This window comes from Symphalangus syndactylus, chromosome 9, assembly GCF_028878055.3.
Source record: "Symphalangus syndactylus isolate Jambi chromosome 9, NHGRI_mSymSyn1-v2.1_pri, whole genome shotgun sequence".
Classification (NCBI taxonomy): Eukaryota; Metazoa; Chordata; class Mammalia; order Primates; family Hylobatidae; genus Symphalangus; species Symphalangus syndactylus.
This window is the reverse complement of record NC_072431.2, coordinates 122,594,011-122,620,851: the sequence shown is the minus strand read 5'-3', so window position 1 is coordinate 122,620,851 and position 26,841 is coordinate 122,594,011. Positions and strand designations below refer to the sequence as shown.

At 39.5% G+C, this 26,841-nt stretch overlaps 1 protein-coding gene across 8 annotated transcripts in view; it reads left to right on the top strand.

Annotated features, from left to right (window-relative positions):
• Nucleotides 1-1,386: 1,386 nt before the first annotated feature.
• CNTLN (centlein) overlaps nt 1,387-26,841 on the top strand; it is a 369,272-nt gene continuing 343,817 nt past the window's right edge. For 6 of the 8 annotated variants that reach the window (XM_055294183.2, XM_063609088.1, XM_055294181.2 and 3 more), the window contains exons 1-2: nt 1,415-1,823; nt 9,640-9,728. In XM_055294183.2, the coding sequence (XP_055150158.1) occupies nt 1,464-1,823; nt 9,640-9,728 (449 nt within the window). In that variant the 5' untranslated portion in view covers nt 1,415-1,463. Of the gene's footprint in view, nt 1,824-9,638; nt 9,729-26,841 lie in introns of all 8 variants that reach the window. The other 2 variants (XM_055294179.2, XM_063609089.1) reach the window with 2 other exon arrangements.

Sequence of the window (26,841 nt, the reverse complement as noted above, 5' to 3'; positions counted from 1 at the left end):
AAAGCCTAGCTTTTCTGATACCAGACATGGAACTTCAGAGAAGTTACAGTAACCTCCCAAGTCTGTTTCCTCACTAGTAAAAATGGAGATCCATAGTAATCTAATTGAAGGTGACATATGTATTAAGTGAGTTCATATATGAAAAGTGCTTAGCACTGGACTCAGCATATGGTAAATGCTCAGTAGGTTAGCTAGTTCTAAGACAGGCTTATAAACATACTTTTTCTAATGTACCCTTTAATAAATTTTTGTGAGGAATTCACCTTCAGTTTGAAGGAAGTCCACTTATCTTGCTTGCTTTGGCAGGATTCTAATTGGGAGGGTGTCTTTTGGCATCCTGACTAGATTCTCATGCAGAGATGGTGATATTTTGATTAAATGAAGTTAACAGTAAAGTGGTCATCTCTCTATTTCTACTCTCAACCCCCATCTCAGCTTTCCCCAAGTATTCTGGAACCCTTTCTGAAGAAGAGGGCAGTTCTAACTTTCAGGGATGTTCTGGTGCCAGCTCAATATGCATCTCCTTATTAATCTTATCAATAGTAACAAAGTATTTGGAGGGCAAAGAAAGATAAGATTACTACCTATTTGAAGTTTATAAAGACAGCCAGACGAAAAAGAAAAAAAAAGAGAACAAAAGATAAAGTAGGTCTTGTTTCTTCAACCACGCTCCAAATTACTGATTTCAAACTGCTCCAAGGACCCAAACTGTTCAGCAATGTGGGCTACACTTCCTCTGATATCCAGCCAATGCATAAGAAGCTGACATAAAAACTCAAAGGAAATCATGACTCTTGCAAAACATAAGACCAAGGGTGTACAAAGGAACATCATTCAAGTTGGAAACCTGCTTGATAGTCGCAGATCAGCATAAGGCTTTCCACATCTCCTTGACATTAGTCAGCTGGATGTCAGCTGTACTAAAGCAGTTTTGCCAAGGGGTGTGAAGAAAACACTTAAGTGTAAAACGTATTCCTTGATCCTCAAGGAGCTTACAACAGGGCTGGAGAGATTAGCCGTGTAACTGACACTCCAGGGCGGTCAATGAAACGTGACACACGAGTTGGCAGGCGCCTTGAAGGAGAGGGATTTCACAGTTAAGGATCATTTGGGGCTGGGGGCTTGTCAAGGAAGGCTTTAAGAGGTGGGATGTCAGTGGCAGGCAGGGCTTTAGGTGGGCGGGAAATCCAGGCGATCCTGGCCAAGGACTCAGGCATAGGACGTCGGGATGGCCTGCCCCGCGGACTGGCCTCACCCTTTCGGGCCACGGCGCGTGCGTACCCCAACGCTCGAGCTGGGCGCACTGCCCGCGGGAAGCCGGCCAGGACGAGAGAACACTGGACACCGCGGGCCAAGGCGGGAAAAGACTCGCGCATGCGCGGTTCGGCGTTCCGGGCTCGCCGGGTTGGCGAAAGGGAGGTGGAGTTTCCAACAGGGAACTTGACCCGTTAGCAGCAGCAGTCATGGCGGCGCGTTCGCCTCCCTCACCGCACCCTCCGCCCCCAGCGCGACAGTTGGGCCCCAGGTCCCCACGTGTTGGGCGGGGAGCTGAGGTACACGCAGTGCGCAGCGAGGCCTCGGGTTTTGCCGGCGCAGCGCGGGAGGTTGTCGCGGACAAAAGTGATAAAATCTGGCTGGGCGAAGAAGGGTCAGGGGGCCGGCGAGGGCCTGCGGGGGCAGCTCCGGCTCATGCTCCCCTCCTCAGCGCGCCCATGGGGTCCAGACGGCTAGAGGGCATCTCGGTAGAGGAGGCGATGGTGACCCGGACGCAGCTGCTGGAGGAAGAGTTGAGCAGCCTAAAGGAGGAGTTGGCCCTGTGTCAGGTATCGAGGACTCTAGCAGCCGGCCTTTCCCCACCACAGCGGGGCCGGGACCCGTGGGGAGGCGCGCCCTTCTCCCTCTGCCTTGGGACCTACCCAGCCCCGCCCAGCGACGCTCCCTGGCGGATGCACACCCTGTTTCGCCCGCGGCCGGGGGCTGGAGGGACGCGGCTGCGCCCCGCTCCCCGACCCCGGGCCCCTGCCCGTTCCCGAACAGCGGCCAGACAGAATTCGCCTCCGCGCCCGGGTTTGGTTTTGGTCACCTGGATACTCGCAGTCGCATCCTCTCCCCTTCCCCCAAAGCGCAAATTCTTGGTGGTGACTGTAGCTGATACCTGCCGGGGGCCCAGGAGTGACATGCGGTCCACTAGTTGAAATGAACAGGAAAGTGTAAACACTTTTGTTAAAGTAAAATCCATCGATGAAGGAGCCTGTTTTAAAAATTTCAAACCCACACTTGGCTTTGTTTTTACCCAAACTTAAGTTGTAAACACAGACGAGTAACGTTTAGAAAGTCTCAGAGTCGGGAACTTACAACAGATGATGGTTGGTACTTGTTTATTAACCAGCTATAGTAATTTCGCGGTCCTTGAGTGAGAAATCCCATTTTCATGTGATCTTGCCAGTGAAAAACATTTGCTAAATCAATTGCATTAACATTACTTTCCTGTTTGTGGATGGACTTGACTATACTCATGTTCAAAGAGATTGAATTTTCCTTTAGTTTTGCATCCTTACCATCATCTCTTCTTGTTTTACCAGAACCTTTAGATAGGGTTGGGAGATTGGATGTGGGAAACTCACTGAACAGTAGATCTTTAAGTCACTCTGTCTTCAAGGTGGAAACCAATTAGGAACTGCTGAACATCAAAGTAACTTTGTGAACAGTATCATCAGTTTAATAACACAGTTCATGAAATTCATTCTCTGTCGCCTAGGCTGGAGTGCAGTGATGCAGTCTCGGCTCACTGCAAGCTCCGCCTCCCAGGATCACGCCATTCACCTGCCTCAGCCTCCCGAGTAGCTGGGACTACAGGTGTCCGCCACCACGCCCGGCTAATTTTTTGTATTTTTAGTAGAGATGGGGTTTCACCGTGTTAGCCAGGACAGTCTCAATCTCCTGACGTCGTGATCTGCCCGCCTTGGCCTTCCAAAGTGCTGGGATTACAGAAATTCATTCTCTCATAGTTTGTTCTGTTGGATTCTTTTGCCCATCTTATAGGTCCTTGCTGAGTGAAGGATGTAAAAACGGGACCATCTTCAAATTGAATGTACTTTTGGTTAAACAAGGTTGGGACATTTTATGTGGTGCCCTCTTTTCGTTTTACCATTTTTCTGTTCTTCGTTGGATAAGGAGCAAAGGGATAAATAAATGACAACAATGAATTGAAGCATTTGTCATCTGCAGACCTCACCCTTTGGGGAGTTTTAAGATGTGAACCCATGATAAAGGCCTTTGATACTCTGAGTCCTAATCTAAGACACTCTTTGGCATATTTTCCACACTCTTTCCTCCCACTTCTGCCTCCCCACATAGTTGGGCCTTTAGCTGGCTATAGAGCTAAGATACTTTTTTATGACCGACTTGGTTAAGGAAGTCAGTCTATTGGAAACAGCCTGATGAACCTCTTCGCACAAATACATTCTTTAAAAATGTGGCTCCAAACATGGTGTTGACTTTTGTGACCTGGGACATATATAGACCAGGAAAATGATTGACCTACTCTTGGCAAATGTAAGAATACAGAGATGGTCATAATAGTCTAGAATGATGATCTCTTAGATTTTGTAATATTAATACTCTTATATAATTGTAGGCAGTATCCCGCGCCATAAAAATATTAGTCAAATCAGACTCCTGCTCTTGGGGAATCTTGGGGGAAAATAGTAATTGAACTCCCAATTGTTTTGTAGAAAAGCATTTAGGTGATTAAATATTCACTTTTATATCTTTTAAAGTATATTCTCCCACTTATTTATTCAGCTGGAAATCACAGTACCCAAGAATACATAGCATTAAAACTACTGAAAATTACAACTCGAAGTAAAATTTTGTATCTCAACCTAGTAAGTACACACATATACATACATATATTTTCAGAAAGAATACATACCCTAACACTGTGTGGGCCGATATTTTTTCAGTTCTATTCCTTTAAAAAATGCTGTCCAGATCTAAATTAATTTCAGAACCCAGCAATGCTTGAAACATACAGTTTAGGAAAAAGAACACTGCTAATTAGTCCATGGTCGTAAGTAGTAGCTTCATTTGATTTGTTTTGCTTTCACATTCAACTTATGGGAATTCAATGATGTGTGCTTGGTGAAGTTTGAGTAATTCCCCATACCATTCTGCGTCGTTGGAATGCCTCAGAATAAGCATGTGATAGAAAGCAATCAAATGTTTCTCTTAATTTCAGCATCTCATCCCACTCTAAGTGATTGTATTATCTAATTAAACTTTAAAAAAATATGGCCCCCTGATTAGCAAGTGAACTATAAATAATGCTTATCTGAAGAAAAAGTGATTAATTTCAATGAGGGAAGAAAAGCTGTCTGTATTGGACTTACTGAGGGTAGTAGGTTAGCTTCCAAATGTAGCTTTTTCCTAAGGAATTTTTCAAGGGTGTTCCAAAGGGTAATTTTGCATCCATGACATTTAATGCCCTATTTCACTAATTCAGAACCTAACTCCACTACACTTTTAATTTTGATTATATATTTCAAGAATGTGTTCTGTTTGTGATAAAGGATGCTAGGGCATGTGTATTTGTACATTTATCACCATTTATAGAGTGAGATGAGAAAAAAGTGTTATGTTTACATAGAAAGAGTAATACGTTTATAAGCATTTATAAAGCTTATTTTTTGGTATCAGGCAAAAATATTGACTACACCTATAAGCCAGTTTTAGGAAAAAAATTAGGGTATTTAAATGAAATGTGAAATTAGTTTCATCATTAAAGCTCATCAACTTTAATGATGAAACCAACTTATGAAGCAGGCGATGTTGGAATCGTATGTGATCAGAGAAGTCAGCCAGTTATATTTTATGTTAGAAATTTAGATGTGTTGAAACTTCATTTATTCACAAAGAAAAACAAATTTGAGAACTTACTGTGTAATTCCACCAGTTGTTTGTAGTTGTATTCTACTTAGCGAATCTTTTTGTGAAATTATTTTTCATGCTAATAATTTACTAAGTGGCTACTTGGTGCCATATTTTGTAAGTAAACCCTTGACATCGTTTGCCCTGAGCTCTGATGACCAAATATTTGTTTAGATTTAGGAAACAGTTTCAAGTGTTTGTTGAGTTCATTCCTCCAGTAGAGGTCGATTGAGGGCTTAATATATTGCCAACACTAAATTATTTTTTGTGGGACTAGGTACCCAGTGAAAAATGGCAATTTGGGATGTCTGTGTTTGTATAGATGGTATCTATTTCCATGTCAGTTGATGAAAGACAAAACCAATCCACCTCCAGGGAAATTTAGACCTAGTATTTAATATTTCGTCAACTGTTTCCTAGCCCAAGTTTAATAAACTTTGTGAAAATGATTAGGAATTTTTATTTTTAATTTTTAAAAATTATTATTTGATTCTGTTTGGAAGTTCTGTAGTGAGAAAAAAGAATTTTTTTTTTTATTTTTTAGATGCAGTCTTGCTTTGTCACCCAGGCTGGGGTGCAATGGTGCAATCTGGGCTCACTGCAACCTCTGCCTCCCTGGTTCAAGCTATTCTCCTGCCTCAGCCTCCTGAGTAGCTGGGATTACAGGTGCGTGCCACCACGCCTGGCTAATTTTTGTATTTTTAGTAGAGACGGGGTTTCACTGTGTTTGTCAGGCTGGTCTCGAACTCCTGACCTTGTGATCTGCCTGCCTTGGCCCCCCAAAGTGCTGGGATTACAGGTGTGAGCCACTGCGCCTGGCCTGAGAATAAAGAATTTTATAATGACGGTAGTTTGGGAGGCTGAGATGGGCGGATCACTTGAGGTTGGGAGTTTGAGACCAGCCTGGCCAACATGGTGAAACCCAGTCTCTACTAAAATACAAAAATTAGCAGAGTATGGCAGCATGCACCATTAATCCGAGCTACATGGGAAGCTGAGGCAGGAGAATTGCTTGAACTTGGGAGGCGAATGTTGCAGTGCGCCGAGGTTGCGCCACTGCACTCCAGCCTGGGCAACAGAGTGAGACTTTGTCTCAAAAAAAAAAAAAAAAGGAATTTTATAGTGAGTAATCTTAGGTTTTTATTTTTTGTTTTCATTTTATCTGTGACAGTCTCCCTCTGTCACCCATACTGGAGTACAGCGGTGCAATCATGGGTCATTGCAGCATTGACCTACTGGGCTCAAAGGATCCACCCACCTCAGCCTCCAGAGTAGCTAGGACTACAGGTGTGTGCCACCACGCTAGGCTAATTTTTGTATTTTTTGTAGAGATAGGGTCTCTGTCTCCCTGTGTTGCCCAGGTTGGTCTCAAACTTCTGGACTTAAGCCATTTGTCCATCTCAGCCTTATAGGGGTGAGCTACCGCACCTGGCCAAGGTTATTATTTTTGTTATTTAAAAAGAACATCTTTAAGTGTCTGAAGGAAGGGAAATATAAAGAGAATATGAGTGATTGATAATAGTTTCCTTGTATTAATGTCTGGAACAGTTTGGAAACTAGTTCTGTGTTTTTTTTAGGGGGGGGACTTTATTTTTTGTATATGAAAGTTTTTTTAGTAATTCTAGGTGTAATCCAAATTGAACATAGTATAGCATTTAAATAACTGAAAAACTCACAAAACTCATACATAACATAGTTCCACAATCCACTTGTAACATTTTATTGTTCATAAAGGAATTTACTGTTTTTCATATCACCAGACTTACTGTACAGCATGGTGTTATGGTTAATAACAATAGATCGTGTACTTGAAAATTGCTAAGAGAATAGATTTTAAGTGCTCTCTTCACAAAAAAATGGTGGGTGTATGAGGTAATGGTTGTGTTTTTTTCTTTGTTTTTTTGAGATAGGGTCTTGGTCTATCGCCCAGGTTGTATGGTGGCATGATCATGGCTCATTGTAGCCTTGACCTCCTGGGCTCAGCAATCGTCCCACCCTCAGTCTCCTGAGAACTACAGGCGTATTCCACTATGGCTAGCTAATTTTTAAGTTTTTTGTGGCGATGGGGGTCTCACTATGTTGCCCAGGCCAATCTCAAACTCCTGGACTCAGATGATCCCCTCCCATCTTGGCCTCCCAAAGTGCTGGGATTGCAGATGTGACCCACTGTGCTTGCCCTAATGGTTATGTTAATTAGCTTGATTTAGCCATTCTAAAATGTATACATAAAACATTATGTTGTATGCAATAAATATATGCAATTTTTATCTGTCGATTAAAAAATATTAAAAAACAAAAATTCCAGAAGAAGAAATGGGTAAATATGTTTCTAATCTTGAAATAGAGAAGGCTTTTCTAACTGGTACATAAAATCCATAAGCCATAATTGAAAAGATGGATACATTTGAGTATGTAAAATTAATAACTTGCTTTTTCAAAAAAATCATCCTAAATAAGCAACAACAGACTGGGAAGAATATTTCTAACAATGGGTAGGCACGTCTAATTTTAAGATTTCCTTCAAGTTTCCAACAGCACTTATATTTCATTGACAGAACTTAGTCATATAACCCATAAGGCAAGAGAGGTTGGTCTGTTACTTGGGCAGAATTGTTTCTGTAACTAAAAAGAGAGAATGGATGATGGAGACAGAAATTGAGATATCTGCCACACAAGTAAAACCAAATCACTAAACATACAGGATTATTAAATGAAGTGTGCTGTGAAAAAAAATTGTAACTGGAAAAGGGGTTACTAGAGAGTTGGGGGTATTGGTGGCTATGATAGTAGTCAGGGAAGAATTCACTTGAGCTATTATTTAAGCAAAGAATTGAATGAAGTGAGGGAATACTCTATGTGAAAATGTGATGGATGATGCAGTATGTGCATTGGTCCTGGCTCAAGTAGAGCAAGTAGAATAAGAAAGTCTGTGTGAACAAGGAGGAAAGTGACAGATGAGGTTGGGGATGTGTATATGGGCCAGGCCATATGGAGTCTTGTAGCCTTGACACAGAGTTTGGATTAGTTTCCTAATTTGATGGAAACTCAATGGAGAGTTTTGAGTTGTAAGGCTATGAGACCATGATAGATAGCTGGGCAAGAGATGGAATTGACTTGGACTAGGGTGATAGTGGTAGAAGTGGTGAGAGTGGTCAGAATTTGCCTATAATGTAGATAAGGACAGTAGGGTTTATTGATGATTTGGATATGAAGTGTGAGGAGAAAAGAATAACCAAGATTGGCCTGGCACGGTGGCTCATGCCTGTAATCCCAGCACTTTGGGAGGCCGAGGCAGGTAGATCATGAGGTCAGGAGTTTGAGACCAGCCTGGCCAATATGGTGAAACGCTGTCTCTACTAAAAATACAAAAATTAGCTGGGCGTAGTGGTGCGTGCCTGTAGTCCCAGCTACTCAGGAGGCTGAGGCAGAAGAATCACTTGAACCTGGGAGGCAGAGGTTGCAGTGAGCCGAGATTGCGCCACTGCACTCCAGCCTGGGCGACAGGGCAAGACTCTGTCTCAAAAAAAAAAAAAAAAAATAAGATTGACTCCTGAGTTTTAGATCAACCTAACCCTAACACCCGGCCCACGGGTGGGCCGCATGCAGCCCAGGATGGCTTTGAATGCGGCCTAACACAAATTCTTAAACTTTCTTAAAACATTATGAGGTTTATTTTGCAATTTTTTTTTTAGCTCATTAACTATTGTTAGTGTTAGTGTATTTTATATGTGGCCCAAGATAATTCTTCTTCTTCCACTGTGGCCCAGGGAAGCCAAAAGATTGGACACCACTGTTTTAGATCTTTGAATAAATGAATAGATGGCAGTATCAGTTTCTGGGGGGGAGAAGGGCAGATTTGTGAAAGGGTAAGGAACCAATAATTTTATTTTGGACAAGTTAAATTTAAGATATCTATTAGGTTTTCAAGTGGAATTATTGAATATGCAGTTGGAGATACAAGTCTGGACCTAAGAGTAGAGGAAATGGCTCTAGATAGAAATGTGCGAGTCTCAGTGTAGAGTTGGTATTTAAAATCATGGGCTTGATGTGAGGTCACCTAGGGCAGTGGTTCTCAACCCAGAGTGCCCAGATTCACTCGAGGCACTTTTAAAACATACTGATGCTTGGCTCTAACCTAAGGCCAATTAATCAGAATCTCTAATTCATCCCTGTTTTTTAAAAGCTCCCAAAAGAGATTCCTGTCAGCCAAGGTTAATAACAACTAACCTAGGTAATAAGGACTGAAACTACCCATTGTCGTTTGGATTTGGCAATATAGAGGACCTTGAATAATGATTTTAGCATAGTGGTGGTTAGGAAAATCTTACTAGGAAGCATTATAGAGTGAATGGGAGGCAGGAAATAGACATAGTAATTACAGGCAACTGTTTCAAGGAGTTTTGATAAAAGGGGAGCTGAAAATGGGCAGCAGGGAGGGAATTTTCCTATTAGAGCAAATTTAACTAGATATTTAGCATTTCAACAGTTGCATCCCAAAATATAGGTGATAGAAATAGTAAAAGTGAATGTGGATTATCTGTGTAATAACTTTTTAAAATAAAGCTTTACCCCATTCCTTTAAAGAGAATCAGTTGATGTAGCTATACAACTAGGGATCAAGTAATTGTTTTTTCATTTTAAAATTTAATGTAGTATCTTATTTCACTATCACTACAGCAATGCATCTAAATTCTCTTTTATTTCTTTAAGGCTGATAAAGAATTTGTATGGTCTTTGTGGAAACGTCTCCAGGTTACAAACCCAGATCTCACACATGTGGTCAGTTTGGTTGTGGAAAGGTGAGCTCTCAAATTATTTTTTCATGAGTATTTGGTGTGTTGAGTTTGTTTCTCTTCATTATTAAAGTTAGTACTTATCATTAATCTCCTAAAGAGATTCATTTAATTTCTAAATAAATGTGGAGCTGAAAATTACAATTGTTGGGTTTATTATGAAGGGTGCCAGTTCACCAAGTACAGGTAGGCCCTGTTCCTGTTCATATTCTGACATATTTGGAGAGTGTGTAGCTAAGAGATAAAACTATGTCTTAAATACTGTGTGTGTGTGTCTTGGGCTGTTACAGTTCAACCTTAAAAATTGGCGAAGTCCCTGTTGTTTGACTTTTTACTCCACAGACTGCCTCTATAGGGAACTTACTAGACGTGACTCAGTTTTCCCCTAAGAGAATTGCAGTGTGTAATTGAAAGCCTGAGATGACCTTGCCAGTGTAGAGTAAGTGTTCTGGAATAGGTTAAAGGATTTTACTTAGTGCTCCATATTATCCTGTAGGAACTGCCCAGTCATTTAACTGTAGATTGTTGGGCCTCTCCTTGGTTATTAGAAACAGTGGAATGATGCTGGGTTCTCCCTATCAAACATTTGGTATACAGTATTCCCGTGACACTTAGCACAGTAATTAAAACATTTGCTTTCATAATAAATGGATTTCATTATACTTCTTAAATGAGAAGCTAAGCATATGGATACCTTTTCCTTTTTTAAAAATTGGAATCATGATCCTAAAATCTGAATATCATTTTTTATTACTTGAATTATGTTCACCCTTGTAGTCTCTAGTCCTGGGATCATTCCAGTGTTGTCTGAGATTTGACTTGTTAAAAATCTGTGATACATGCCTGAGTATGTCTAATTTTACCATCTTTGGTTATTATGAACACTTAAAATAGTATAATCAGTTTCTTCTCATGTTGCTTGTATGTCTAATTCATCAATCATTTTTTTTCCTTCTGATGATCAGAATTAAGTCTTTTGTTGAAGTACCCTTGTTACTTCCTCAATCATTTTTGAGATGAATGTGATCACTCTCAGACTCCCTCTGTTTTTTTAGTAGAATAAGCCTTCTAGAGAAGCCTTGGGACTTCAATTGTCATTTCCATGATTCTTTATTCTCCTCTCCTTTTATTTGTTATTTTTTAAAACTTTCTAAACCTATCCATAATTTTTACTTTTCTCTTGGTTAAACAGAAGCAGATATTAAATTATTGTTAGGTCATTTTCCTCATTCTTTACAATGTCCATTTTTCATATTTATAATATACAAAGTATATATTCATATAACATACAATCTATAAATAAACATACATATGTATATTAGAGGTAGGTGTTCAAAAGTCTTTTGTTGATAAGGTGTAATGAGAAATTTTGGAGATTACTGCTTTATAACTATGCCTCTCAAAATTTAGTGTGCACAAGTTATACTTGGAGAATTTATTAAAATGAAGATCTCTGGACCTTTCACCTGATCTACTGAATCTCTAGGGATGGGATCTAGGTTTAAAATAAAGTTTAAAATAACATTTCCAGGTAATTCTGATGTCTGTAGATTACACTGTGAGATACTTTGGATTTTGAGTTTATTTTTGAAATTGGAAACGATAAGTGGCATTTATAATTTTATGACTATGTAAATATTTCCTAGAGAACCATGTAGTATGTTCACATCCATTGAGAAGTGAAAATGATACACTGAATATTCAACCTATGTCTGTTAAAAAGAATATTCTAAATATCAAGGTCAAATAGATGATCTTTCTGTGTAGTCCATTAGTTATCCAAATTATGATCCATTTAGGTCTGTTTAATTTTTAAACCGTGGACTTCCTGGACAGCATTTCCCCCCTGGAATTTCTCATTGCCTTTCTCTTTACTTTTTCTTATAAGGAATGTCTATGTTCTTTGTCAGACATTTGTATAACAGGCTGAGAACATTTTTCGTTGTCCTCTTTGGCTTATGGTATGGATTTGGTCAAATTACTTTCTAAACTTACTCACGTTTGTCATCATAGGTTTTCTTTTCGTTGTACAGCTGAACTTAGTACACGGTTTCTGCCAGATTGTCCTTTTCTTTTTTGTCGGATTATTTTCAAGTATTTTTTTTCTCAGAAAGGATGGACAGGTGGTACATTTTCTGACTCCTTAAATGACTGAAAATGTCTTTCTTTTGCCCTTAGGCTTAGTTGGCACTTCAGCTGAACATAATGTTTTATGTCCATGTATTTTTGCCTTGGATTTTTGAAAGCATAGTTCTGTTATCTAAATTGAGCATACAGTAACGCTACCAAGGAGCCCATCAGTGTAATTCTTGTTTCTTCCTAGATACTTGCTTGAAGCTTATAGGATTTTCTCTTTAGGTGCGCTATTGTAAAATCTCAATATCATCTGTTTATTTGGGTCCTTTGAAAATTTATCCTTCTTAGGCTTTGGTGGGCCTTTCCATTTCAAGAGTAAGATTTTCTTTTGATTGATAAAATGTTCTCATATTTTTTCTTCATTGTGTTCTTTGTTTTAGCACTCTGTTAGAGGTTGGATCTTACGGATTTGACCTTCTTTTCTCTTTTCTCTCTTATCTCATGTTTTCCATCTTTTTATCTTTTGTTGTATCTCCTCAGTGGCCTTTGTACTTTTTGTTCCATCAATAAGTGGAATTCTTCTGTTGCTCTATGCTATGATCTGAATGTTGGTGTCCCCCCAAAATTCATATGTTGAATCCTGATACCCAATGTGATAATATTGATGAGGCCTTTTGGAAGTGATTACATCATGAGGGCTCGGCCCTCATAAATGGGATTAGTGCCCTTATAAAGGGGTTTAAGGAGCCTCCCTTCTCTTCTGCCATGTGGGGATACAGAAGGTGTCATTTACGTGGAACAGACCCTCACCAGACACTGAATCTGCTGGTGCCTTGATCTTGGACTTTTCGGCCTCCAGAGCTGTGAGCAATACATTTCTGTTGTTTATAAATTACCCAATCTAAGGTATTTTGTTATAGCAGCCCAAATGGATGAAGATTCTCTTTGATTATTTGAATTTTAAAATTTTAGAAATCAAATTTTTACTTCTAAAAATTACTTATTTTTTAATTTTTTCATTTTTCAAAGTAGCTTTCTTTAATAGAATAATTTTTTAATCTTTCTGATTATAATTTTTGAGTTCTTTTCTGTTTCTTGCATTATCTTTGTTTTCTCTTGGGTAACTTCTGTTTGTTCTTCCTAGTCTTTCTCTTTTTTAAATTAAAAAAAATTTCCTTGTCTTTCTCTTTGATGCTGTTGATTTTCTTCAAGTGTATAATGAACCTTCACTGCCTTGCTTTATATAGATATGTTGCTCATATGGGTTTGCTTTGTGTTTTTTGTATATCTGTTTACCAGAAGGTTTCTTCTTTGAATGTAACGATTGCCTATGGGCTTTTTGTAAGGCTTGGGGAAGGGCCTATCCACAGGCTTTCCTGAAAGGTGTGTAGTAGATAGACTTCATTGTAGTGAATGAGAGTTAGGTCCCTTAAGTCAGGCCATTTTCTAATTCTGTTGCTTGCCCAACACTGTGAGTAGGGATCTTTGCTGGACAAATGGTTTTGAATGCAGTTTTTGGCCATTTGATGTAGGCAAATGCTGCAGGTACCTGTTCTGAACATAGATGATTGGGAGGCTCAGCTTTTTTTGGTGAATGGTTTCTTAATTAATTGTTTTGATTCCTGTGGGCTTCTGCTCTCTGTACTTACTAGTTAGGTACTTATAGCCTTTCTGGGGCCTCTTCTATGAAAAGCAGCATCCTCTTCTGTAGACTTCTATTTAGGTTTTGGATTATAATTTTTCTCCCTCAATTTATTTGTCTCTATGAGTCTATGCTTCTGTTTTTAAGATATTTGTCAAATTTATAGTTCATTTATGGCTGTTTCTCTTGTTTCCCATGCTGATAAGGATTTATTTAATGTGGTTTGACTTGGGATTGTCAGTGTCATGTTGTTAGCTCATCCTTTCAGAAAGAAGTATAATATCATTTTTAGGGTTATAGTATATTCTATTATTTGGATATAGCATATTTGTATTTAACCACTGTAATTTTGTTGTACATTAGGGCTATTTTTAAAAATAGTATAATAATGCCGTGATGAATGGCTTTTTGGATAAAGTTTGCCCTGTATATTGGTTTCAACCAGTTGTGCTACCGACCTAGTGAATAGAGGCTGAGATTGCTAAACATCTTGAAATGGAAAGAATAATCCTGCCCAATTAAAGAATTATACTACTCTACTTCATATGCCAGTAGTACCCATTTGGACTGTCTGTGTAGTTGTGTTTTGTGTATATGCTTTACTTTTTATTATGGAAAAATTTTAATTAGATGCAAAGACAGAGAGAATACATTATCGAACACTCATGTGTACCCATCACTCACCTTGAACAGTTATCAACACACGGACGACCTTGTTTCATCTATAAACCTCTATTCTCTCCTTCTACCACTAATGGATTTTGAAGCAAATCCTAGATATCATGCTATTTTACCTACAATTACTTTAGTGTTTACAGACAATTTTAGTTATTAACAGTAATGTTCTGTAAAGTCACTACAAATACTTAATTAGCTAACACTGAACTATTTCTCCTAGAGGAAGTAAGGGGTTAGGTTCCTGTGAGCCTCTGGTCACGACAGTTTTGTCAACTGATCAACACATGGCCTCATTTTATGTGTGTTTCTGTTTAAAGGTACTTCATTTATTGTTGATTCATTGATGTTGAACTCTTGGCCAACAGCACTGTAACTCATGCCTGAACAAAGCTTATCTAACACATTGTTTTCTCCCTATGGCGTGTCACAACCTTCTTATACTTAGGAACACTAGCCAGCACTTCAGCACTGTGCTTGATGGTCATTTGAAGGACTGAAGTCATCAAAAACAAGCACCAAAATGTGACAAATGTGGTACTAAATAAACCGTGAAAAGGAAACTTGTGTTTATAGTATAAGAGCTGAAGCAGAATGTCACCTTATTGGACATCAGTTGGAAACATGTGCATTGTGTGACTCAAATTTTTTGCCACTTTGTGTGTACCTGCAAGTGACTACAATAGTGCCACAATTATTTTTTTATTTTTATTTTTATTATTTTTATTATTATACTTTAAGTTCTGGGTTACATGGGCAGAACGTGCAGTTTGTTATGTAGGTATACATGTGCCCTGGTGGTTTGCTGCACCCATCAACCTGTCACCTACATTAGGTATTTCTTCTAATGTTATCCTTCCCATAGCCCCCACCTCCGACAGGACCCAGTGTGTGGTGTTCCCCTCCCTGTGTCCATGTGTTCTCACTGTTCAACTCCCACTTATGAGTGAGAACATGCAGTGTTTGGTTTTCTGATCTTGTGATAGTTTGCTGAGAATGATGGTTTCCAGCTTCATCTATGTCCCTGCAAAGGACATAAACTCATCCTTTTTTATGGCTGCATAGTATTCCATGGTGTATATGTGCCACATTTTCTTTATCCAGTCTGTCATTGATGGACATTTGGGTTGGTTCCAAGTCTTTGCTATTGTGAATACTGCTGCAGTGAACATATGTGTGCATGAGTCTTTATTGTAGAATGATTTATAATCCTTTGGGTATATGCCCAGTAATGGGATTTGCTGGGCCAAATGGTATTTCTAGTTCTAGATCCTTGAGGAATCACCACACTGTCTTCCACAATGGTTGAACTAATTTGCACCCCCACCAACAGTGTAAAAGTGTTTCTGTTTCTCCAGATTCTCTCCAGCACCTGTTATTTCCTGACTTTTTAAAATTTTCTTTCTTTCTTTCTTTCTTTTTTTTTTTTTTTTTTTTTTTTGGAGACCGAGTCTCGCTCTGTTGCCCAGGCTGGAGTGCAGTGGTGTAATCTCGGCTCACTGCAAGCTCTGCCTCCCAGGTTCATGCCATTCTCCTGCCTCAGCCCCCTGAGTAGCTGGGACTACAGGTGCCCGCCACCATGCCTGGCTAATTTTTTGTATTTTTAGTAGAGACGGGGCATCACCATGTTAGCCAGGATGGTCTCGATCTCCTGACCTTGTGATCTGCCCTCCTTGGCCTCGCAAAGTGCTGGGATTACAGGCATGAGCCACTGCGCACGGCCCTGTTTCCTGACTTTTTAATGATCACAATTCTAACTGGCATGAGATGGTATCTCGTTGTGGTTTTAATTTGCATTTCTCTAATGACCAATGATGATGAGCATTTTTTCATATGTCTCTTGGCCGCATAAATGTTTTCTTGTGAGAAGTGTCTGTTCATATCCTTTGCCGATTTCTTGATGGAATTGTTTTTTTTCTTGTAAATTTAAGTTCTTTGTAGATTCTGGATATTAGCCCTTTGTCAGATGGATAGATTGCAAAAATTTTCTCCCATTCTGTAGGTTGCCTGTTCACTCTGATGATAGTTTCTTTTGCTGTGCAGAAGCTCTTTAGTTTAATTAGATCCCATTTGTCTATTTTGGCTTTTGTGGCCATTGCTTTTGGTGTTTTGGACATAAAGTCTTTGCCCATGCCTATGTCCTGAATGGTATTACCCAGGTTTTCTTCTAAGATTTTTATGGTCCTAGATCTTATGTGTAAGTCTTTGATATATCTTGAGTTTACTTTTGTAAAAGGTGTAAGGAAGGGGTCCAGTTTCAGTTGTCTGCATATGGCTAGCCAGTTTTCCCAACACCATTTATTAAATAGGGAATCTTTTCCGCATTGCTTGTGTGTGTCAGGTTTGTCAAAGATCAGATGGTTGTAGCTGTGTGGTGTTATTTATGAGGCCTCCATTCTGTTCCATTGGTCTATATATCTGTTTTTGTACCAGTGCCATGCTGTTTTGGTTACTGTAGCCTTGTAGTATAGTTTAAAGTCAGGTAGCATGATGCCTCCAGCTTTATTCTTCTTGCCCAGGATTGTCTTGGCTATGTGGGCTCTTTTTTGGTTCCATATGAACTTTAAAGTAGTTTTTTCCAATTCTGTGAAGAAAGTCAGTGGTAGCTTGATGGGGACAGCATTGAATCTATAAATTACTTTGGGCAGTGTGGCCATATTCACAATATTGATTCTTCCTATCCATGAGCATGGAATTTTTTTCCATTTATTTGTGTCCTCTCTTACTTCCTTGAGCAGTGGTTTGTAGTTCTCCTTGAATAGGTCCTTCACATCCTTTGTAAGTTGTATTCCTAGGTGTTTTATTCTCTTAGTAGCAGTTGTGAATGGGAGTTCACTCATGGTTTGGCTGTTTGTCTGTTATTGGCGTATAGGAATGCTTGTGATTTTTGCACATTGATTTTGTATCCTGAGACTTTACTGAAGTTGCTTATCAGCTTAAGGAGGATTTGGGCTGAGACCATGGGGTTTTCTTTTTTTTTTTTGAGACGGAGTCTTGCTCTGTCGCCCAGGCTGGAGTGCAGTGGCGCAATCTCGGCTCACTGCAAGCTCCGCCTCCCGGGTTCACGCCATTCTCCTGCCTCAGCCTCTCCGAGTAGCTGGGACTACAGGCGTCCGCCACCACGCCCGGCTAATTTTTTGTATTTTTAGTAGAGACGGGGTTTCACCTTGGTCTCGATCTCCTGACCTCGTGATCCGCCCGCCTCGGCCTCCCAAAGTGCTGGGATTACAAGCGTGAGCCACCGCGCCCGGCCTGGCCGGGGTTTTCTAAATGTACAATCATGTCATCTGCAAACAGAGACAAATTGACTTCCTCTCTTCCTATTTGGATACCCTTTATTGCTTTCTCTTGCCTGATTGCCCTGGCTAGAACTTCCAATATTATGTTGCATAGGAGTGGTGAGAGAGGGCATCCTTGTCTAATGCTGGTTTTCAAAGGGAATGCTTTGAGTTTTTGCCCTATCAGTATGGTATTGGCTATGGATTTCTCATAAGTAGCTCTTATTATTTTGAAATATGTTCCATTGATACCTAGTTTATTGAGAGTTTTTAGCGTGAGTGGGTGTTGAATTTTATCGAAGGCCTTTTCTGCATCTATTGAGATAATCATGTAGTTTTTGTCATTGGTTCTGTTTACGTGATGGTTTTGTTTATGTGATTACATTTATTGATTTGCATATGTTGAACCAGCCTTGCATCCCAGGGATGAAGCCAACTTGATCATGGTGGATAAGCTTTTTGATGTGCTGCTGGATTTGGTTTGCCAGTATTTTATTGAGGATTTTCGCATCGATGTTCATCAGGGATATTGGCCTGAAATTTTCTTTTTTTTGTTGTGTCTCTGCCAGGTTTTGGTATCAGGATGATGCTGGCCTCATAAAATGAGTTAGGGAGGAGTCCCTCATTTTCTGTTGTTTGGAATAGTTTCAGAAGGAATGGTACCAGCTCCTGTTTGTACCTCTGGTAGAATTCGGCTGTGAATCCATCTAGTCCTTGACTTTTTTTGGTTGGTAGGCTATTAATTACTGTCTCAATTTCAGAACTTTTTATTGGTCTATTCCAGTATTCGACTTCTTCCTGGCTTGGAATTGGGAGGGTGTATGTGTCCAGGAATTTATCCATTTCTTCTAGATTTTCTAGTTTATTTGCATAGAGGTGTTTATAGTATTCTCTGATGGTAGTTTTGTGTTTCTGTGGGATCAGTGGTGATATCCCCTGTATCATTTTTTATGGCATCTATTTGATTCTTCTCGCTTTTCTCCTTTATTAATCTGGCTAGCAGTCTATCTGTTTTGTTGATGTTTTCACAAAACCAGCTCCTGCATTCATTGAGTTTTTGAAGGTTTTTTTGTGTCTCTATTTCCTTCAGTTCTGCTCTGATGTTAGTTATTTCATGTCTTCTGCTAGCTTTTGAATTTGTTTGCTGTTGCTTCTCTAGTCCTTTTAATTGTGATGTTAGTGTGTCAATTTTAGATCTTTCTTGCTTTCTCTTGTGGGCATTTAGTACTATAAATTTCCCCTAAACACTGGCTTAGCTGTGTCCCACAGATTTGGGTACGTTGTCTCTTTGTTCTCATTGGTTTGAAAGAACATCTTTATTTCTGCCTTCATTTCGTTATTTACCCAGTAGTCATTCAGGAGCAGGTTGTTCAGTCTCCATGTATTTGTGCAGTTTTGAGTGAGTTTCTTAATCCTGAGTTCTAATTTGGTTGTACTGTGGTCTGAGAGACTGTTTATTTTGATTTCTGTTCTTTCGCATTTGCTGAGTAGCGTTTTACTTCCAATTATGTGGTCAATTTTAGAATAAATGTGATGTGGTGCTCAGAAGAATGTATATTCTGTTGATTTGAGGTGGAGAGTTCTGTAGATGTCTATTAGGTCCCCCGGTCCAGAGCTGAGTTCAAGTCCTGAATATCCTTGTTAATTTTCTGTTTCATTGATCTGTCTGATATTGACAGTGGGGTGTCAGACTTACCCACTATTATTGTGTGGAAGTCTAAGTCTCTTTGTAGGTGTCTAAGAACTTGTTTTATGAATCTGGGTGTTCCTGTATTGGGTGCATATATATTTAGGATAGTTCACTCTTGCTGTATTGATCCCTTTACCATCATGTAATGCCCTTCTTTGTCTCTTCTGATCTTTGTTGGTTTGAGATCTGTTTTATCAGAGATGAGGATTGCAACTCCTGCTTTTTTTTTGCTTTCCATTTGCTTGGTAAATATTCTTCCGTCCCTGTATTTTGAGTCTATGTGTGTCTTTGCACGTGAGATGGTTCTCCTGAATACAGCACATTGATGGGTCTTGACTCTTTATCCAATTTGGCAATCTGTGTCTTTTAATTGGGGCATTTAGCCCGTTTACATTTAAGGTTAATATTTTTATATGTGAATTTGATCCTGTCATGATGCTAGCTGGTTGTTTTGCCCATTAGTTAATGCAGTTTCTTCATAGTGTCGATGTTCTTTACAATTTGGTATGTTTTTGCAGTGGCTGATACCGGTTGTTCCTTTCCATGTGTAGTGCTTCTTTCAGGAGCTCTTGTAAGGCAGGTCTGGTGGTGACAAAATCCCTCAGCATTTGCTTGTCTGTAAAGGACTTTATTTCTCCTTCGCTTGTGAAGCTTAGTTTGGATGGATATGAAATTCTGGTTTGAAAATTGTTTTCTTTAAGAACATTGAATATTGGCCTTAACTCTCTTCTGGCTTGTAGGGTTTCTCCAGAGGGAGATCTGCTGTTAGTCTGATGGGCTTCCCTTTGTGGGTAACCCAATCTTTCTCTCTTACTGCCCTTAACATTTTTTCTTTCATTTCAACCTTGGTGAATCTGATGATTATGTCTCTTGGGGTTGCTCTTCTCGAGGAGTATCTTTGTGGTGTTCTCTGTATTTCCCAAATTTGAATGTTGTCCTGTCTTGCTAGGTTGGAGAAGTTTTCCTGGATAATATCCTGAAGAGTGTTTTCCAACTTGGTTCCATTCTGTCCGTCACTTTCAGGTACACCAATCAAATGTAGATTTGGTCTTTTCACGTAGTCCCATATTTCTTGGAGGCTTTGTTTTTCCTTTTTATTCTTTTTTCTCTAATCTTGTCTTCTCTGTTTATTTCATTAAGTGGATCTTCAGTCAATGATATATTTTCTTCCACTTGATCGATTCAGCTATTGATACTTGTGTAGTCTTCACAAAGTTCTCGTGCTGTGTTTTTCAGCTCTGTCAGGTCATTTGTGTTCTTCTCTACATTGGTTATTCTAGTTAGCCATTTGACGGACCTTTTTTCAAGGTTCTTAGCTTCCTTGCATTAGGTTAGAACATGGTCCTTTAGCTCAGAGTTGTTTGTTATTACCCACCTTCTGAATCCTACTTCTATCAGTTCGTCAAACTCATTCTCTGTCCAGCTTTGTTCCCTTGCTGGCGAGGAACTGTCATCCTTTGGAAGAGGAGAAGTATTCTGGTTTTTAGAATTTTCAGCCTTTTTGCGCTGTTTTTTCCCCATCTTTGTGGGTTTATCTTCCTTTGGTCTTTGATGTTGGTAACCTTCAGATGGGGTCTTTGAGTGGATGTGCTAATCCTTTCTGTTTGTTTCTTTTCCTTCTGACAGTCAGGCCCCTCTTTTGCAGGTGTGTTGGAGTTTGCTAGAGGTCCACTTCTGACCCTGTTTGCTTGGGTATCACCAGTAGAGGCTGCAGAGCAGCAAAGATTGCTGCCTGTTCTTTCCTCTGGAAGCTTCGACCCAGTGGGGCACCTGCCAGATGCCACCCAGAACTCTCCTGTATGAGGTGTCTGTTGGCCCCAACTGGGAGATATTGACAGGTGAAGCCAACTGGGCTTCTGGGTTGGGTGGGTACTTGGAGAACTTTTCTGTCTAGCTAAAGGATTGTAAAGACACCAATCAGTGCTCTGTGTCTAGCTAAAGGTTTGTAAACGTACCAATCAGCACTCTGTTAAAACAGACCAGTCAGCACTCTGTAAAATGGACCAATCAGCACTTTGTAAAATGGACCAATTAGCAAGACGTGGGTGGGGCCAAATAAGGGAATAAAAGGTGGCCACCTGAGCCAGCAAGGGCAACCTGCTCCGGTCCCCTTCTATACTGTGGAAGGTTTGTTCTTTCGCTCTTCACAATAAATCTTGCTGCTGCTTACTCTTTGGGTCTGCACTACCTTTATGAGCTGTAACACTCACTGCGAAGGTCTGCAGCTTCACTCCTGAAGTCAGCGAGACCACGAACCACTGGGAGGAACAAACAACTCTGGACGTGCCACCTTTAGGAGCTGTAACACTCACTGTGAAGGTCTGTGGCTTCACTCCTGAAGTCAGCGAGACCATGAACCCACTGGAAGGAAGAAACTCTGGACACATCTGAACATCTGAAGGAACAAACTCCGGACACACCATCTTTAAGAACTGTAACACTCACCGCGAGGGTCCGTGGCTTCATTCTTGAAGTCGGCGAGACCAAGAACCCACCGGAAGGAACCAATTCCGGACACAGTATCTCCCAGTCAGTATACATGGGAGTCAGGGACCCACTTGAGGAGGCAGACTGACCGTTATCAGAGCTCGAACGCTCTGCTCTCTTTAGAGCTGTCAGACAGGGACGTTTAAGTCTGCTATAAGCCCCTGACTGGGGCTGCTGCCTTTTTTTACAGAGATGCCCTGTCCAGAGAGGAGCAATCTGGCAGTCTGGCCACAGCAGTTTTGCTGAGCTGCAGTGGGCTCTGCTCAGTTCGAACTTCCTAGCAGCTTTGTTTACACTGTGACCGTAAAACTGTCTACTCAAGCCTCAGCAATGGCGGATGCCCTTCCTCCACCAACCTTGACTGTCCCAGGTGGATTTTAGATTGCTTCTGCGCTGGCAGCAAGAATTTAAAGCCAGTAGATCTTAGTTTCTTGGGCTCCGTGGGGGTGGGACCCGCTGAGCCAGACCACTTGGCTTCATGGCTTCTCTCGCTTGTGTTCTGGGCGCCACTAGGGTATGGAAAAAAAAAAAAAACCTCCTGCAGCTAGTTTGGTGTCTGCCCAATTGGCTGCCCAGTTTTGTGCTTGAAACCCAGGGCCCTGGTGGGGTAGGCACTTGGGGGATTCTCCTGGTTTGCGGGGTGTAAAGACCGTGGGACAAGCATGGTATCTGTGCCGGAGTTCCTCGGACTCAATCCTTCATGGCTTCCCTTGGGAGGGGAGAAAATTCCCCCACCCCTTGTGCTTCCCAGGTGAGGTGGTGCCCCACCCTGCTTTGGCTAGCCCTCCGTTGGCTGCACCCACTGTTCAGTGAGTACCAGTGAGATGAACCAGGTACCTCAGTTGGAAATGCAGAAATCACCCACCTTCTGTGTTGATCTCGCTGAGCTGCAGACCAGTGCTGTTCCTATTTGGCCGTCTTGAATCTCAGTAGTGCCACAATTATTGAGTTTCGTGTTAACAAATAAATTTTATTGAGTAAGCCAGTTTACAAATTCTGAATCCATGAATAAGGACTATCTCTAAAAGATAAGGGGTCTTTTAACAGAATCATCGTATCATCATCATGCTTTGAATTCTATAATTATTCTCTTTTATAATTAAATATCTAGTCCGTTTTCACATTTCTCGGATTGTCTAATACCTTTTTTAAAAAAGGTTGGTTTGTTCCTAGGAGGATCAAACATACATAGTCTACCTGCTGAATATATAGGCTTATTTTTTTTCCTCTTCCATCTTTCTCTTACTCTTTTTTTTCCTTGCAATTTATTTTTGGAATAAATTGGGTTATTTATTCTGTAGAGTTCCCCAAATCTGGCTTATTGTAGTAGTCTGTACCCTATAGTTGCCATAAATAGGAGCTTATTCAGATTCATTTTTGATATTTTGGCAAAAATAATCCTTTTAGAGATTACTATTTACAAGGCTTACCGTGGAGATTTTACAGGTTCAGTTCCAGACCACTGCAATAAAGCAAATACTGCAATAAAGCAAATATTACAATAAAGCAAGTCACACAAACTTTTTAGTTTCCTATTGCATATAAAAATTATATTCAGAATGATTTATAATTGAAATAATAAAATAGAATTGAAATCACTCTATATTAGCTAGCCTATGGACTTAATCCCTTGGGAAGCAATGTAATTGTGTAAAGTAGCAATTAATGTTGCTAGGTACAAAGTTGTATTTAAATTTGTAATTATGTAGAATTGATATCACACTATGTAGAAAGATACTGGAGGCTGAAGTGGATGCCACAACAAAGAATATTAGTAATAACACTGTCTACTGTCTCCTGGATAGAAAATAAAGAAGAGAAGGAGAATGCAGCAAAACACATTAGGGTCTTGGTTGAGTGTTAGCGTTGTTCATTGAGCAACTTCAGCCAGCGTGTTTTGAGAAGGCTCTTTTTCTGATACCATTTGGCTTGAATCCCCATGCTTCAGTCATAGTGTCATGACTTACCATGTTTCAAAACCATAGCCTAATATATTTGCTGATAACAATCAATGCATACCAAATGTTAGTAATGATTTATCTTTTTCCATTAGAGAGGCTTCAGGATTATCCTTTGCTAATACCATTACTTTTTACTAAAATTTCATGTACTTTCCTGAGAAGATGTCTGAAGAATGAGAAGGTTGAAGCAAGGTGAAGGTAGAGAAAGGGGGTGGGGTAAGAGGAAGAAAGAAGAGAAAAGAGCATTTCCTCAATGTGAAAGTTAATTTTAATTGTCAATTTGAATGTGCCATCGGATGCCCAGATATTTGGATTAACATTAATTTTGGATGTGTTTGTGACAGTGCTTCTGGAAGAGATTAGCGTTTGAATTGATGAACTGAGTAAAGCAGACTGCCCTCTCCAATGTGGGTGGCCATGATCCAGTCATTTGAGGCCTGAATAGAACATGAAGGCTGAGGAAAGTTGAATTTGCTCTCTGCTGTGATAATATGTCTTTGCCAAGCATGCCAGACATGTATGTCATATTTTTTACTTAGTACTTATTTGTGAATAAGTGTAAGAAAATGATCGCTTATTAGTAGTGCATAAATTTAGATTCAGGAAGGATAGTGATACAAAGCACAGGTTGTCCACATGGGTAGCTGAGATAGTGACACCTTTGCTTCCTGAGGGATCAGTGTTCACAAACATTGTTTTAAGCACAAAATTATTAAAAAATATTAATTAAAACTACCTTCAGGCTATGTATGTAAGATATATGTTAAACAGAAATCAATTTTGTGTTTAAGCTTGGCTCCCATTGCCCAGATAGCTCATTTATGTATATGAAAATATTCTGAAATCCAAAATTTGAAACACTCCTGATCCCAACCATGTCAGATAAGGCATACTCAACCTGTATCTTTTCTGTCTATTGAGATGATCATGTGATTTTTCTTTTGTATTCTATTGATGTGACGTAGTACATAAATTGATTTTCATATGTTAACTCAACCTTGCATTTCTAGGATAAATTCTTGGTCATGGTATATAATTATTTTTATATGTTGCTGAATTTGGCTTGCTGGTATGTTGGTGAGGACTTTTACATATCTGTTTATAAGAGGTACCAGTCCATAGTTTTCTTGTAATGTCTTTGCTTTTTATATGAGGATAATAGCCTTGTAAAATGATTTGGGAAGTGTTTCCTTATATTTTATGAAGAATTTTTGAAGAATTGGTATTAATTCTTTTTTAAATATTTGGTAGAATTCAGTAGTAAATCCATTCAGGTCTAGGCTTTTCTTTGTGGGTAATTTTATAGTTATGAGTTCATTTTCTTTACTTGTTATAGGTTGATTCAGATTTTCTATTTTTTCTTGAGTCAGTTTTGGTAGTTTGTGTCTTTCCAAGAATTTTCACATTTCTTCTAGGTTATCTAATTTGCTGGGTATAGTTGTTCATAGTATTTCTTACATTTTTATATTTTTCTAAAGATTGTTAATATCCCCCGTTTTATTTCTGATTCTGGTAATTTTAGGCTTCTCTTTATCATGATCAGTCTAGCTAAAGGTTTGTCAATTTTGTTGATCTTTTTGAAGAACCAGCTTTTGGCTGTATTGTTTTTTCTCTTCTGTTTTTCTTTTCTCTATTGTATTAATTTCTCCACTAATTTTTATTATTTCCTTCATTCTGCTTGCGTTAGGTTTAGTTTGCTTTTATTTTTATTGACTTGAGACTTTTCCACTTCGTTGATATAGGCATTTATAGCTATTCCCTTCCATCTTAGCACTGCTTTAGCTGCATTTCGTAAGTTTTTATATTTTGTTTTTATTTTCGCTAATCTCAGAGTGATGTCCTCTTTGACCTGTTGCTTATTTAGAAGTGTGTTGTTTAATTTCCACTTATTTGTGAGCTTCTCAGTTTTCCAATTTTGATTCTGATTTCCAATTTTGTTCCATTGCATTAAAATGTATTGACATTTGTTTTATGGCCAAGCATATGGTCTATCCTGACTAGAACTTCTAAGCTTGAACTTTTCTACACTGTGTTGCAAATAAAGTCAGTTTCTTTGGAAAGAGATTAGGCCTTGTTTTACATACTGCTTTTCCTTTCAAGCAAAGTCTCTGAGTCAGGCCTCTGGAGCTGAGGATGTGAACAATATTATGCTTCTCTTTGAGTGACCCCCCAACTCTAGGAGCTGATTGCTTAGTGGAAGGGAGGCAGCAGCCTAAGGTTCTCTTGGCTTGCCTCTCCTGGCATGACACCCGTGCATCACAAGCTGGGGTCTCAATATGCTACACCCAAAGTAGAGCCTATATTCCATAATTTGGAGCTGGACAGAAGAAAGGAGTACCCACTGCTCAATTGCACTTGAGTTGGACTTAGCCTCAGCAGCAGTTAGCTGGGAGCAGGATGAGAATTGTTGATATCCTGTTCTTCATGGGAAGAAAACCCTCCAACTGGGAACAGGAGGAAGAGGGTGCCCTGTGTTCTTGGCTGCAGCTGTCTGCAACGGAGTCTACACCGTGTTGAGCTGGAAAGGTGGAAGGAGGCAGTGGTTTTGGTTTAGATACCACAAACATTGCCTTTCATACTGATTGATAGATTTTCTTGGATAGATGTTTCTTCATTTGCTGTTTGATCTTAGGACCATTTTTAGAGGCTTTAGGTGATTGTTGTTAATAATTTTCATCAGTTTCACTGGAGAGTGGGTCAGGAGAGCTCTTCAGTCATCATCTCTCAATGTTTGTTGTTTTAAACTGCTAAATTTTGGGGTAATTTGTTATACTTCAATAGATAAATACTGGATCAAAAGATACAATGGCAATTGTGATAGAGATTGTGAAATCACTGACTTTAGAAGTTGTACCAACTTACACTTCGACCAGAAAATATAAGACGGTACTTATTTTCTCTACATTCCTGGCCATCATATTGTTTTTAAACTTTTTAATTTTTTTATCTGAAATGTAAAAAATGACATCCCGAAGTAGTTTTCACTTGCATTTCTCTTATTATTTGTAAGTGAACTCTAAGGGCCATTTTATATCCTTTTCTGTGGGATTTTCCTTTTATATATCTTTGTATATCCATTGTTGTGCCATGTCTAATTCATGTCCTATGGTGCCCTTCAAACTCGCTATATTATGTAAAGAACTTATTGGCTTCTTCTTTTAGTTATTTTACTACCTAATTTTCTCACTATCACAGGCATGCCATTTTCTTCCTTTTCTTTAAATTTCACATCTTGAGGGTAATCTTTGATACCTTTTGGACTCTTTGAACAGAAAATCAATGCCCAAGTTCAGTCACTTCCTCTTTTGCA